Source organism: Nipponia nippon, unplaced genomic scaffold, assembly GCF_047370975.1.
Source record: "Nipponia nippon isolate SJK-2023a ecotype South Korea unplaced genomic scaffold, ASM4737097v1 scaffold_4, whole genome shotgun sequence".
In the NCBI taxonomy this organism is placed as follows: Eukaryota; Metazoa; Chordata; class Aves; order Pelecaniformes; family Threskiornithidae; genus Nipponia; species Nipponia nippon.
This window is the reverse complement of record NW_028262358.1, coordinates 40,801,685-40,817,788: the sequence shown is the minus strand read 5'-3', so window position 1 is coordinate 40,817,788 and position 16,104 is coordinate 40,801,685. Positions and strand designations below refer to the sequence as shown.

Sequence of the window (16,104 nt, the reverse complement as noted above, 5' to 3'; positions counted from 1 at the left end):
TTACTAACGTGAGTAGTCCCACTGAAGTCAGAACAGTAACTCATCAATGCAGAGAAGGCTGTGTTTGAAGGACTAACCCCTGTAGTCCTTTTGAATAGTCAGCAGCTAGTTTGAAACCTCTGGAATCAAAGATAATAAAATTAAGCCAGCTAACCTTAAAGAAACTTCCCATAAATGACATGCCTGTGGCAAACTGTGACTACTTTTTGAGGACCTTTCAAATATTTCAGTAAAGGAGAACGGCTATCATACATTTAAAACACATTAATTAAACAGAGTGGAAGCAAATGAGAAGCCTGCTTAACTGTGCAGAGAACTGAAAAAAAAAGGCGGCCACATGCGGCGCAATAGAAAGTTTCAGCCTTACCATTCTATATACTCTGTGTGCTGTCACCTCAAGATAACTTGATTCCTCTGGATTAATTGTACCAAATAGTGTAATGGATAGCTAGCCAACTGTCAGCCAAAAGGCTGTGTTACTTATGGATGCTAGGTTTTGTTCTTTACAAGATACAGGAGCTTCTCTTGGGTCAAGTCAGTTATCTTCATGATGCTACTACAACTTACTTATTGGAAAGCTGTCATATGCGTCACTAAGATAATATTTTAGAATTTCAATTAACAAATCAAGTTATAAATGCTATTAACAGATATTCTCCAAATGTGCATGTACCTGAAAAGGTACAAACCAAGCTGAATAGCGTAGGTGCTTACAGTTTAAACAAGTGGTTCAGGTGATCTATTGAAAAATGTCAGCAGGTAGATGGACCCATGTAGAAGAACAGTCTGTTTCTCTCTGTAGTTTATAATTCTTAGCTCGTGTGATCTGACTTAACTTTTCTGATTACAAATGAAACTGTGTTAATCTGCACTAACAGACACTCTACTCTAGATCATTTCTTCTTGTGATTAACTTTGGAAACCAGATATATGAGCAGAGGAAACCTTTGTTATGAAAGTGACATACAGGAATTGTAGTCAGAACTGACAGAAATGCTGAAAAGCCATTATCAGACAGCGAGTTAGCACCCAGTTGTGGTAACCAGTGTTTTTTATATTAACATTTCCAGCCTCCTAAAGATGACAAGCCAGTATCTGGATTGACAAAGTGTTAGTGAAGCACTTCATGACACCTATGAAGGTCCTAATACAAATTATATTTTGAAGATATGTGGAATAATTTATACTTCAAAATAATTTTATTTTGGAGCCAGCTAAGAACGTTGCATTCAAAATTGCCATTTTGATAGGAGCATCAGATTTTTTCTGTCTTATGTGTACAGGTGGAAGTCACTGACCAGATCACCTTCAGTTTTAAAAAAGCCTAAACATGCAGATATTATTCAGGACTTCAAGTTTTTCAAAGCTCTGGTTTCTCCAAAGGTAGCTAATGTACACGACAAATTTGTTTCTGTTCTGTGCAACATATAAGAAATGCAATTGTATTTCTCATTTATAAATTGTCCATAAATAACCCTACATATCCTTCTCATTCAATGGACAAGCTAGAACAAAAATGCATAAACAGAGGGGTCAAAAAAGCTCTCTGGTTTTCATTCTCATTGTTTCACACTTCGAAATTCCAATTTAGAAGGTAGCACACACTGAGTAACTTGTTTGGCTTAACAGCATTAAAAAACCCTAAAATTTTCACATGCTCCAACAGAAGTCCTAAATATCTTAAGTTTACTTGAAGGAAGTGTGAAAATACTAGAACAGTGAATTCCTGGTTATACACAATAGTTCTTCCAGGGTTCCCATGAAATCAGAAACATGAGAGTTCTGAGTTTAGATATCATTATAAATACTTTCTACAACTCTAATTGAATAATGGTGGAGCCCCTCCACCTTTACCAGGATTAGCCCTTGAAAGTCATGGGAACAGATAAAACATCTCTTGCAGTTGTAGTAGAAAAGGAAAAGATAAAAATCCTATGTCCACTTGCCAAAAAAGCTTCCATTAACACCTTTCCTACCATTCTTCCTCAAAGGTTACTGGCGAACAACTAGCGAGAGGTATGAACTCTTAACATCTTCTCCTAAAATCTGTGGTACCATGAGTCTCCTGTGTACCACAGTCTGATATCTTAATGAGGCCAGCTGAGGTCCAAACAGTAGTCAGTAAAAGACAACGTTATTCCACGTGACCAGCAACTTTTCTCTGGGTACCTTAGGCGAAAGGATGACAAGATGAGTGGAACACGCTTCTCCACTGTTTATTGCCCCGTCTTGCCAGCCAGTCCACAGAATCATAGAATCACAGAATCACAGAATCATAGAATCATAGAATCATAGAATCATAGAATCATAGAATAGTTTGGGTTGGAAGGGACCTTTCAAGGTCATCTAGTCCAGCCCCCCTGCAATGAGCAAGGACATCTTCAACTAGATCAGGTTGCTCAGAGCTCCATCCAACCTGACCTTGAATGTTGCCAAGGATGGGGCATCTACCACCTCTCTGGGCAATCTGTTCCAAATGTGTTCACCACCCTCATTGTAAAAAATGTTTTCCTTATATCTAGTCTAAATCTACCCTCTTTTAGTTTAAAACCATTACCCCTTGTCCTATTGTTACAGGCCCTACTAAAAAGTTTGTCCCCATCTTTCTTATAGGCCCCCTTTAAGTACTGAAAGGCTGCAATAAGGTCTGCCTGGAGCCTTCTCTTCTCCAGGCTGAACAACCCCAACTCTCTCAGCCTTTCCTCATAGCAGAGATGTTCCACCTCTCTGATCATTTTTGTGGCCCCCCTCTGGACCCATTCCAACATGTCTTTCTTGTCCTGAGGACTCCAGAGCTGGACGCAATACTCCTGGTGGGGTCTCACCAGAGCGGAATAGAGGGGCAGAATCATCTCCCTCAACCTGCTGGCCATGCTTCTTTTGATGCAGCCCAGGACACGGTTGGCTTTCTGGGCTGCGAGCACACATTGTTGGCTCATGTCCAGCTTTTCATCCACCAGGACCCCCAAGTCCTTCTCCACAGGGCTGCTCTCAATGTTCTTCCTTTCTCACTTGTCCTCGCTGACTGGGACACCAAGTATACAAGATCAGCTCTCATCTTGTCTGGGTGCTTGACTATTTGAAGCTGCTGGATTACTTGCTGCTAAGCAAAGGTAGTCAAGCATGCAGTTTTGAGGCATTATGTCATTTCACCCCGAGGCAGCAACACGTTGATGAGCTCCCTTATGTCACAGTTATACCAGTCACAGATGCTGCACAATCTCCAGAGTGGCTCCTGTTTAAATCATGGGGAAACTGATGTAGCTGCTTTTGTGCCACTGGAGCATGCACTACAAAGTAACAGCAGTTGATCATTGGTCCCCTGCTGTTCAACAGCTGTAGATACAGCACTGTGTAATAGAGAACTGTGTTAGTGGGAAAAATATGTTGATGCTGGGTATAAAACATGAAATTTACTGCAGCAAAGTCAGTGGTTGAGTACATTGTGGGACAAGTCAGTAGAGGTGGGTTCTGCTTTGGATTCTACCTAGTTATTTGAAAAGAGGACTCAATGGAGGTCTCATAGCAGAAGATACTTGATTAGCACTGGAGTCCCCTTCTGATTGAGCTTTTGATGAGAAAAAGGTTTGATTTCCTATCATTTACCTTAGAGCAGAACAAACCAGTGGACTTCAGTTTGCACTTCAGACTAGAGGGGTGCTATTCAGTGGCTGTGCAAACATCTAGAGTATATGCTTAGCTCACCATAATTCAGTTGTCTGGTCTTTCTGAAATGAGTAATTAATGCACATGAGTAACGCTTAGAATTGACAGACAGACACTGGAACAGATTCCTTTAGGAATGTTTTACACTGTTGAAGATGTGGTATCTCTTGAACTGTTACTACTGCGGCACACTCAGTAATGTATTAGTAAGACCATGAAAAAATAGAGGTAGAAAATCTTTGCATAATGTACCATTTCAAATTAAACTCCTGTTTTCACATTTGATGGAAACATGTATTCTTTGAAATATTTCAAGCTGTAGGTGCATTTTTTTTCCTTTTTGGAGTACCATAAACTGGCCTCCTAGGGTGAAATCACGGCTATATCAAGTCGGGATTCATGTGGGTGTGGATGAACTGTCAAGGTACTTGAGGTATTTTCGCAAATTCAAAGCTTTCAACAGTTAACAGCAGAAATGTCTTGTTCATCTGCATCTTCCAACTGCTGTTGAAGTGTTTGTGCTTTGCAAAGCCCAAAGGAAGGATAGCCAGACTGAGTTCTTACTCCATTAACCCTTGGCTAGACTTCCACTGTCCTCTGATAGCATGCATCCACCAAACCTGACAAGTGCCCTGAAAATGATTCCTTTATTGAGCTTATCCAAGGTGTTAATAGGTGAGAGAACTAAGTGTTTAAAACTAGCTTAAACTTAGGTGATAAAAAGCATTTTGCTGTTAACTGTCTTGATTTTGTGTCCCTTGGGAAGCTGGAATTTTGCTGGTTATGCATTTTCTATAGCAGAAGAATGATCCCCTCCTAATTTAAAAAAAAAAAAAAAAGTTCAAGGCAGCCTTTACATGGTACAAAGAAAACCTGTGCATAAACCATAATCTCTCTACATAGTAATGATATACATTTCTTCAGATAGCATGAACGTTACCATGCAATTCAATAACAGAAGTAATGTTTTCATTACCTGTTGTCTTCAGCTAGTAATGCACTGACTTTGGCTTCCCTTCGTCAGATCCACAGACTACCTTTGGAAACTTTTGAGTCTGGAAACAGAGAGGCTGGAGCAGTATTTGGGTCTCTTCCTATATATGAGGTAAGCACAAGTGTTTTCTACCTTTTGCGGTGGCATTCATACAGCACAAGCCATTAGCACTAGTAAATTATTACAACCACGTACTCTGACATTCTATTGTTAACTGTCTGCTTCTCGATTTAATTTTCCAACATGGTTTGCATTACTACCTATCCAACTCCATTCTCCATTTGGCGAAAGCTTTGGAAGCCGGTTGAAGAGAGCATGCCACAAAGTGAGTATTCCAGACACTTACTTCTCCTGTGCAACCTCATCTCATTAACTTTTTGCTCAGACTTGACTCTTTTAGCCAGCCCAAAAACTATTGACTCTTATCTGCACAAAGCTTTGGCCGTCGTAAGTTAATACTGTTTTATAGGTACCATTGATTTGATTTATTGCAAGCCGTCTAGCAAGACTTCCTAGGTTGTTCCTTCTATGGAGAAAGACCAGAATGTCCACAGCCTTGTCTATCCCACATATCATAGGATGGAAAGAATCACTCCTAGCAGAGGTGCTGATCTTTTTCTATACAGGGTACCTAGAGAACTAGCTTGGATGAGACTCCGAACATCTACATGGCTAGTTAGGTGGGATGAATAGGGTACTCTGCATTCAAATATATATGACAATGCTTGTGCCTGCAGCGTTACAGAGTATCTCAGAAAACGGAAAACTCAGGAGCACAATGTTCAAATAGTTGGCACATATGTTATTCTTCTGATCATTAATGTGCCTTGGAAATCTATGTTTTGTTTTCTTCCAGAAGAAGACAATAAAATACAGGGGGTCTTGTGCCTTGGCAAGTTAGGAGCAACTACACTAAGCCAATGGCACCACAATGGATTTACAATAAAATGAGATCAGACTTTTTTTGAGCTACATGCACAACAAATAATTTTTTGTCTGTGCTGTTACAAAATGCTATCAAAGTGGTCTGTTCCCCTGAATATATTAATTAGTTCTTGAACTTTTGCAATTTATTTTTTAAAGTTCTTCAGTGGAACAAAGCTGAGGTGTCCAGTCCCACTGGATGGACAACGGAGACGTGTTTCAGTGGAGAACAGGGTCAAAACAAATAACACAGCACCCATCTTCAGCAAAGTGGATTAGCAGGTTCCTTATTTCAATTTTTTTCTCTGTTGTTTTTTTTTCTATTATATTTAAATACACTTCATTATTAAGTAGAACATACAGAAATCAAATCTTTACTTCTATTCTAGTCCCTCATGCAGAAAAAATTCTAATAAAGCCAGTGTATGATTATAACAAGATACTCACAGAAAAGCCCACCTCACTCCACTTTTTGATGGTTAAGAAGGAAAAGCACCTTACTATGATTAACTGCTTAAAGACTCAGAGCCATAAATCTGCAAAAATTCTTCTTTTGCTAGCCATACAGACTTCCCTGAAGAACAAGAAATGTTATTCCAGAGCTACTGCTCTAACCTTTCTCTCATGTTTCAGGAGCTTTGGTGCCCTTGGATAAGCAAAGAGTTGATGGGATGTTCCATAGGTAGCACACATATGCCACAGTATCCTAGTCAAATGTCTTCTTCCAGAAACATTTAGATTTCCTTGTTAATCATGTAGAGACAAGACAGAAGGAAGACTGAGAACTAGGTTCAAATAATGAGAAACAACCCTATTTAAAGATACCTGGATTTAGGTCACAGCATCATCGAACACGCCATCTTTAACTGCGCTGTTTTCATCTGAGCTAACTTTATATTAATTAAACATATTACAGAAACAGAAAAAGTGAAAACCAAGCAAAGTTCCTTGTAATTGTTTTGTTAATGCTATGCAGACAAGTCTTCAGAATTATCATTCTAATACCTTTTAGTGCCAATATTTTTGTTTGTTCAGAAAATGCCTTGACCAGAACTATTAACAGAATGAAATGGCCATATTACCCCAAAAAATCATTTTCAGCAGCTCACATTCCTTCTGCTTTAGCCTACTTTGTTTTAGAAATGCATTAACACGCCACGGTAGGGAAAATCTGTTTTGATAAGATTTTTTTAAATTAGTTTTTCTGATCAATTTACTGCCTGTCAGTTCAGGTTTATGGGCAAAATCCTGATCCCTTGTTGCATGAATTTAAGTCTTAGTTATGCAGATTTAAAACTAAAAAATACTATAGGTCAACTCAATTGACCCCAATTATTTTCATCATTTTTATTATATAGTACAAACCAGGCCTAGGGCATGGTAGATTTGTTTAAAGGAAGGTCAATGTATGATTCACAATGTAATGAAGGTGAAAGTATAATAGCATTATTTTATCATTATTGTGATTCAATATGAACTCCTTACACTGAGCTGTTGTAAACAAGACCAAAATTTGTAAAAGTTACTTAGCATATTTTAGGGCGATCAGAGATCATACTCCTTTTCAGCAGTTGCCAGTGGCTGCTTACTTAATGAGATGCTAGTAACAATGTGATTGTGGTGGATTTTGCGTTAATTCAAAGTCTTAAACTACTCTCCTCTAGGATGTGCTAAAACCTACTTAACATCTTCCCTATTTTTATGATTGGACCCTGAACCCTTAATGTAAAACTGAACCTTTGGATAGCACTGGAAGAGAACTGGCAAATGTTGGAAACTGATCTCCTCATCAACATTTAAGAAACCAATACATAGGTTTGTCCCTTCTTCCATGGCACAGTAATGTCAGAAAGCTTTGCTCTTCTTATGCTTTATTGACTATTTTCATCTTAATAGGAAATCCAAATCTTTAACTAGCACAGGCAATAACAGTATCATATTGAACAGCATCTTTCATCTTGTGCTGCATAATGAGCTGCCCTTCTGCTTGGGAAAGCACATGGCAAAAGGGGAAGGGATCTTGGGTTTATGTAAAAATCACTCCTGTTGAAATCAGTGGATATCCCATTCAACATCTAAGAATTCATTATGGCGCTGAGACGAAGATCTTAACCAGTGCTAGTGTAGTATACATTATGTAAAAGAAAACACTCTCGCCTGAGATCTCAGATTAGACATCAGCTTCCTTAGGGAAGATGCTGCAGGAACTTCAATAATCACGAATGGATAAAATTGGTTTTACACTCTGACAGAAAGATGTATGAACTTTAGTGCCAAAGGACATTGGCTATTCATCCAGTCTAACCTTCTGGGTGGCACAAGGCAGAGAACCCATCATGAATATCTTCCATGGCCAAATGCCTGTTTGTGTTACTATTTTGGTTTCCAGTTGAAGGGAGCATCCTAGGGTTCTTAACGTACATTTGCTGCCAGTTATTCTCCGTGTCAAAACCACAGGTTTCCCCTCTGCTTCAAATCTGTCCACCTTGGACTCGGATATTATGCTGCCTTTTTTCTGCCAGATTAAGCTTCATCAGCCATAAAAAATCCTTTCCAGAGATTATTCTTCTTAACCGAAGAACTCAATGTCTGCTCTCCATGATCCAGTCAACTTGTCTGAGCTGACAGTAAGGAGCAGGCGGGGCATTTTAGCTGAGGGGCAGTGCACTGCAGCCTCAGGAGCCAGCTCAGGTCTGGGAGCAGTGTGTTGCACTAACATGGCACTCGGTTTGAAATAACAAGCCCTGTCAGCTCCAAGAGGTCCTGCACAGGTCTGGCTCCAGTATCCCTACAGATGCTCCCCAGGGCCTCTGGTTCTGTTCTCCCAAAAAGTCCCTATGAATCAGAAACTAAAGGGAGTGTAATACAGAGAAATTACACCTCGCGCTCTGTCAGCTGTTTTGAAGGCAGAAGCAAAACACAAAAAGTGTTCTTGTTTACCCAGGTTCTATCAGCCTCCCAATTACTCTTGATAGCAAAGTAAACTGTAATTTGAGCTTTGTGAGTCTCTCACTACAAGGCAGATTTCTGTAGCCTTTTTATCTCTTTCCATCACAGTGGTTATCTTTTTTTTTAAGTGTCTGACTCAGAACTCCATTTTATATTCACAATCTTACAAGCATCAGATATGCAACGAGGAGTTAATATGCGCTGCTGTTTCTGCCTGTTAGTTCCTTGCTTATGCTTTCAAAGAGCATGTTCATCCTCTAAGAAGAATGCATGCTGAGCTCATATTCAATTAATTATCTGTCATGATTCCCTGAATCCTTCCTTCAGCATTCCAGGACAGTGTCACGACATGACACAGGTCACAGAATACATATTCTATCATCTTTTGTCTGGCTGAAGTTATAAATCCTTACCAAGTGTGTCACCATATTGAGTATTTAGGATAATCTATGTAACTAGGGCCATTATTACCTACTATTTTGGGGGAAACAGCAGGTTTTCTATATTACTGGTAATGAACGGTGTTTGATCTGCTGGCCTTCTTGGAAAGACTGTCTTCTGATTAGCTGAATATACAATAACTTGCAATGATTTGTGTGCCTTCAACTCGTTATAGGGCTATGATGGATTTTGGGGCAATACTGCTTTTTTTTTTAGCAAAATATCTTGTGGGAGTATATTTAAAAATATTGTGAACAACTGTACTGGGTCTGGCTGGGATGAACCTAATTTTCTTCATAGCAGCCTGTATGGTGCTGTGTTCTGGACTGCTGAATAAAAGAGTGTCGATAACACACCAGTGTTTTGACTGTTGCTGAGCAGTGCCTGCACAACATAAAGGTGTTTTTTTCCCACCCCCAGCGAGTAGCCCGGGGGTGTACAAGAAGCTGTGAGGGGACACAGCGAGGACAGTTGACCTGAACTGACCAGAGATATTCCATACCGTATAACGTCCTGCTCAGCAATAAGAGCTCATGTAATGGAGGAGGAAAGCAAGATGTTCATGGTTATGGTGTTTATCTTCCCAAGTAACCATTATGTGTGCTGAGGCCCTGCTTCCCAGGAAGTGGCTAAATATCTGCCTGCTGATGGGAAGTAGTGGATGGATTCCTTATTTTGCTTTGCTTGCATATGCAGCTTTGCTTCACCTATTAAACTGTCTTTATCTCGACCCATGAGTTTTCTCACTTGTGCTTTTCCAAATCTCTCCCCCATCCCACTGGGAGAAGTCAGCAAGCAACTGGGTGGGCACTTAGTGTCTGCCAGGGTCAACCCACCACATTAACCAACCTTGTGATTAAAACTAAAATCAAGCTTGTCTGACAAACTAAGTGGCACCAGATAAAGTGTAATCTGCCATTTACTATTTGTGTTCCCTTCATCTGCCCCATGATTTAGCAGTTAGCGTAAGAAAGGTAACACCCCTGCAGTTCCCTGAGTCCTATTTGCCTTTGAAAGACAGCTACATCAGCTCTCTTCCAATTACCTGAAAATTACCTAGTCTTTAAAGATTATTAAAAATGAATAGTTCAGGTTCAGAGAGCTCCTTACCCATTTCTTTTGATGCTCATATGTGTTATGTTTTATACTTGTGTAAGATTTTCTCTTTGGTATTGTCCCTATTTATAGTTAGAACTAAAGTATTCTGCTGTGGTTGCAAGATGCAGATATCCCACTTCTCTTCGGTTTATTAACTATTTACTTCCTCAGAACTGACTACTTACTCAGAACTGACTATTTACTCATTCTTTTCTTTTTACCAAACCTTTAGCACTGCTAGGATTTCATAGGTTCTTAATTTTTGAATTGTATGCTTTTCAGACTTGATGACTGCTCCCTTTGGTTTTCCTTATAATTGCCCATGTTTTCCAAGAGCTGATTTGTACTCATGTCTACTCATGCCACTATATCCTCCACTGTGCAGAAAAGCCCATCCATAATGTAATACTGTTCCCAGTAACAATCAAGTGTTTAATCCTATGCTGAATGAAATCAATGGACCAGCTCTCAGGAGGGAACCATGCTGTAAGGAAAAATGTCAAAAATGCATGATATGTATGTGTAATCTTTAGCAGCCTTCAATCCAGTTACTACCTTACTGTTGTGCTATTTAAACTGTGACAAAACTACAGCACTATAACGCTCCCAGACTTTTTTTTCATAATTCATTAAATTAACAAAACCTGAAGTAGTTCAGACTCTGTGTCATTCCTCAGGATTACTGTTTACTTGAAGAGTTCCAACACCTAGGGCTATTTAAACACCAAATGGAAACTGGTCCTGGCCCCAAACATTTTACACAATGATATCACCCAATTGTCTTTCTTAAGTGTCACAAGAAAAGCAGAGACACTTCATTTCTTTGAACAGATAATCTACTAAGGCACTGCACTACACAGAATTCATTAGAAGAATAGTTGTTTATTGTGTGCTACAAAACAGAGGATGCTACTGGAAAGAAATTAAGCACAGAAAAGCATACCAGGCAAGTGATACTTCCAAATATACCCTCTCATCTTCAAGCAGTCTTTTCAATGCTGGATCTAGCACAAAGCTGTGTGTTAATGGACTTATAGAATCATAGAATCATAGAATCGTTAAGGTTGGAAAAGACCTTCAAGATCATCAAGTCCAACCGTTAACCTATCACTGCCAAGTCCACCACTAAACCATGTCCTCGAGCACCACGTCTACCTGTCTTTTAAATACCTCCAGGGATGGAGACTCAACCACTTCCCTGGGCAGCCTGTTCCAGTGCTTGACTACCCTTTCAGTGAAGAAGTTTTTCCTAATATCCAGCCTAAACTTCCCCTGGCGCAGCTTGAGGCCGTTTCCTCTCGTCCTATCGCTTGTTACTAGGGAGAAGAGACCGACCCCCACCTTGCTACAACCTCCTTTCAGGTAGTTGTAGAGAGCCATAAGGTCTCACCTCAGCCTCCTCTTCTCCAGACTAAACAACCCCAGCTCCCTCAGCTGCTCCTCAGAAGACTTGTGCTCTTGACCCTTCACCAACTTCGTTGCCCTCTTTTGGACACACTCCAGCACCTCGATGTCCTTCTTGTAGTGAGGGGCCCAAAACTGAACCCAGTACTCAAGGTGCAGCCACACCAGTGCCGAGTACAGGGGCATGATCACCTCCCTGGTCCTGCTGGCCACACTATTTCTGATACAGGCCAGGATGCCATTGGCCTTCTTGGCCACCTGAGCACACTGCTCGCTCATGTTCAGGCAGCTGTCAGCCAACACCCCCGGGTCCTTTTCTGCCAGGCAGCTCTCCAGCCACTCCTCCCCCAGCCTGTAGCGTTGCAGACTTGTTGGTATTAGCTGTGGATTTTCTCTATGTCGATGTGTCTGTATTTCTTTGCAGGTTAGTTTCTTCCCACCAGCATCCACAATCATATTGCAGGCTTCAATGTTCCAGGTGTATCAGTTGTTCTGTTGTTCCAGATCATTACTGTGTTATGGAAAGGTATTTTAACAAGCCTGCCTCTTTCAGCATGGCAGAAACTCATGGTTGTACTGGCTGCAGTAGTTAGTTTGCCAGAATTTCATTACAGCCCTTGCCAGTGCTTTACAAAATCTGGGACGTTCTTCAGCTGCCCTCACCCACTGGGGTAGTTCAAGCTGAATGGCATCAACAGTGCCAGAGCTACGGGAACCAAAAGTCTTTGTTATGTATCCACCACTATAATAGCTCCCATTATTTGGGCTAGGATTGGATGGAGAAGGCACACAAACATAACTGTTATTTTGTTCTTCAATATATTTACCCAGACTTCTGTTCCCTGCAACCAAAGTCTCAGAAGACATATTGACTAGCTGACTGGCCAGATGGCTAATTGAGGAACACAATGGAGAAAAGACACCTGAGTTAAGGGAAGTTTTTGAAAGTGTGTAACCTAGTTCTATCCACCGTTCAGGATGTGCTTGTCCATGGATATCCAGAATCAGGCCCCCCGTCATCTGCGACTTTGCAGTGGTCAAAAATCCCATATACTCCTCCCAGGCTTGTTCTGCTTGGGGGATTCCAAAGCAGGCTTCTTCCTTTTCCCTGTTAGCATCCATCTTGAACCGCTGTAGGTGGTTTATAATGATATGTGGGAAGAAGCCATCAGTACTTTTGTTGATTTCTTCAGCAAGAGCCTGAGCCACCTCTATGGTATACCTGTCTTGGTTGGCAGACACTTTGCATTTCTTATAATTTTGAAAACTTCCAGGAAGACACTCATGAGAGAAAATACAAGAGGACGTCTTTGCATCCCAACAGCCAGCCTCTCGATCAGGGATGTCTTTGGGTTCCATTGACCCACCGTGTGGGACAGAGAGAATCAGGTTCATGTTGCCCACCTGATATTCTGTGAAATGATTATGACCAAATATAACCTCTTTGGTGCCAGTGGCTTTCAAAAGCAAAAATGAAACGGAAAGGAGGAACAGATACATATTCTTCATTTGCTGCTGGAAGACTCAGCAATATGGAATATATCAGTACCTACATAAAAGCAAAAGACAGATTTTAGATTACTTACAGCTGGGAACACATGAGAGACTGTTCAGCTGCTGCTGGAATAATTAGTTACTGATTAACCTATTTTAACTTTATTTCATGTAGCACAAAGAAGAAGATACTTATATGAGAAACAAAAATGAACGGGGCACTTAGTGTGGCTAGATGTAACTGATGCAGTGTTTCCGAAAGAGAGGATTCTTCCAGAATAACAGGGCGAGGGAAATGGTGGGTTACTGGGTCTCCTTCATTTCCCCAGAAAGCACAAACACTGCTTGATCATCCTATCTGATCCCACAGAATCAGTAGATCCCAGCAAAATATTTGAAATAATTTTTTTCCCACCAAAGCTTCCCTTTTTTTTCACCTCTGAAATGTAAGAAATTTCTAACAAAATTTGATAGAACATCTGTATCTCATTGACCTGTGTGAACTATCTTTCCATTATCCACATGGCTACCAAAACTAGAGGCTATGTCAGCTCAGACCAGCACTGGGCTTGTTTAAAATAAGCAGATTGATAAAAATTGAGTGCTACCAAGCTTTATATCTAGCTATGCTCCAGGCTGAGTTAATTTGATAGCATTAGAGATAGGTACCCGTAAGTGCATTAAGGAGTGACTCTATTCTCTTCAGTTTTCAAATCTCCATTCTCTTCAAGGGAGCTAAGATATTTTTAAGCCCTCACTAACTCTGACTTTTTTTGGAAAGCTGGAATTCAGCAAGATGCTGACAGTGCTTGCTGGTTTGAAGGCACTACATCTCTAGAAAGATCAGAGTCTTGAATGTAACTGTGTTGGACAGATGTAAAATGAGTGAGTAAAGTCAGTGAAGAGCAGAATAAAAAAGGATACTTTTCACTTCCATGAATAAAAAAACCCTCAATATAGGCCAGATGAGGAGTATGTAAACGGATGCATTTAGAGATGAGGCAGGCTGCCCTGTTGTCTGTCCTGCCCCTATCATTATATCACCTGCAGAAATGCAGAGGATGAGAGGAGCAGACAAGGGAGAGAGTAAGAAAGAAGATCTGCAAGAATCTGTCCATAACATCTGGCCTGAGAGCATGTATGAGAGCAGCCAGTAATACCGAGAGGGCAGGGTGCAGTATGGAAGCACCCTCCCATCAGCCGCCTACTCTAAGAAAAGGAGAGGGCAATTTCACCCAAGTAATGTAGCAAAATATTCTTTTCCTGCTATGAGGGAATCCTGCTGGCTTTTTAAAGACAACCTCCACTGCCCACTGAGCTGATCCACACTGAGGAGCCTGTACATGAAAAGCAAACATCTATCTTCCTCTCTTCTTTCTGGGCTGAAAGTCCCATAAAAGTCTGTGAGCTGGAACCAAACCCCTGAGAATCCAATCCACAGTTTTCCTGCAGAGCTGATTAACAGCTTTTTTAGTTTCTTTTTAACCTTTTAGTTAAAAGGTCCTTTGACTTGAGCTACTGGCTTAAAACAAGCTTTTATCCAAGTCCTTGTATAGTTCACACTTCTCTAGATTTCCCTGAGACACAGACCTTCACCTGCTAGTTCACTCTTTGCATTATCAGAAATGTTGGGGAAGGGAATATTTTCAAGCATTATTCAAAATCCCTTTTCTCAGAAAAATAGGCTGCACATGCAGAGTGTGTAAGTCTAGGAACAGCTCACCTCAGGTGCAGTGGGGCCAAGCGCCGAGTTAAATAAATCAACTGCAACAACTCCCAGGTGCTGCTCACCTGCCTGAGAAGGACTCAGGTTTCCTTTGCCTCAGGCTCTCACCATAAATGCGATGACACAGCTGACCCTGTCCCACCACCTGCCAAACTGTTTGTTGTCATTTGTGGTAGTTTGCTTGTCTTTTTGCAATTTCTTGTTAATGATTGACTCAAGCTGTTAACACTACTAGGTCATGCCTTAAAGTTATATGGAGAGAGAGCTCTGTATAATTCCCAAACTGGGAGAAAGTCGCCTCAGCACAGCTCAGGCTCTGGGCAGACTTGGAGAGTCCGGAGGAACTCAATGACCCCAGACTGGTTTAAAGAGTTTTCTGGACAACATACAAGGGATGCAGAGGAAAAACATTAAGTCACAGTAATACAGGCTAGAACTGCTATTCTGGACTTCATCATAGCAAAACACACACCTCTCCAAAGGATTTTAACTCAAGGGGATGGTGTTCAGAGAAGCACAGAAGCACCCGCAGCTAGGGAATATACTAGAAAATTTACCTGTTTGTCTTCTTCAGCACAAGGGTGAGATCCATGTGCATGAGGAACCAAGTAACTGTAACAGGCTCCAAGTGCTTTGTTGATCATAGGTAAACTTACATGATCGTGAGGTTAAAAAAAAAAATCCACGATATTTTCAACCGGTAGTAATCACTGCAGGACTAGTTTGAAGATTTACCTATAAAGAAAGGGAGAGAGAGTTGTTCCTGACTCTGCACCTTCAAAAGCGAAACTGAACTGACCATTGCACTTGGCTTCAGCGGGGGCTCCCTCTGTCCCGGAGGTCTCTTGAGGCCGGGCTGAGCGTGCAGCCACCTGGCACAAAGGCTCCATCTGCACCTGCACACATCATTTCACAACGAAGGATCACAAAAAGGGAAAAACACATGCACTGGTATACTAGAAGCTTAGCATGCTTTTGTTCCCTATACTGACATGTTTCTCGAGATCAAAAGAACTTGCCACAAGCAGCACAGCCACACCAAAGGTAAGCTCAGAATAGTTATTATAATCAGTAAAGGTGGCAAAACTGGTAATGCAGAGAGTTTTGAGGATTAATGGCAAAAATGGGTGCCCTAATTCTGGTTTTGGTTTTTGGGGTCTCCTGGGGGAAGTCTAGGAATTTTTCTGAGACTTCACTGTAGGAAAGGTGATAGGATACATCTGTTTGCATGCACACTCATCTATGCATTTGAAGTCATCCTTTATCTCTTTCTGGCTGAGAAAATACATTCTCTCCACTCAGAATCATTCCAAGGTATGCCTGGCAGAGAAAAGGACTGAAACAACTGGAGATGGCAGACTGAAAAGGCCTCTGAGTTGAAAAATAAAGGCAAAAGGACAGATTGGAA

General features: G+C 40.9%; 1 protein-coding gene across 1 annotated transcript in view; it reads left to right on the top strand.

Annotated features, from left to right (window-relative positions):
- The window catches only part of WDR64 (WD repeat domain 64), a 77,832-nt gene extending 71,969 nt beyond the window's left edge, over nt 1–5,863 (top strand). The window contains 3 exon segments of the mRNA XM_087774476.1: nt 1,284–1,383; nt 4,691–4,771; nt 5,744–5,863. Of these exon segments, the coding sequence (XP_087630602.1) occupies nt 1,284–1,383; nt 4,691–4,771; nt 5,744–5,863 (301 nt within the window).
- The last annotated feature ends 10,241 nt before the right edge of the window (nt 5,864–16,104 follow it).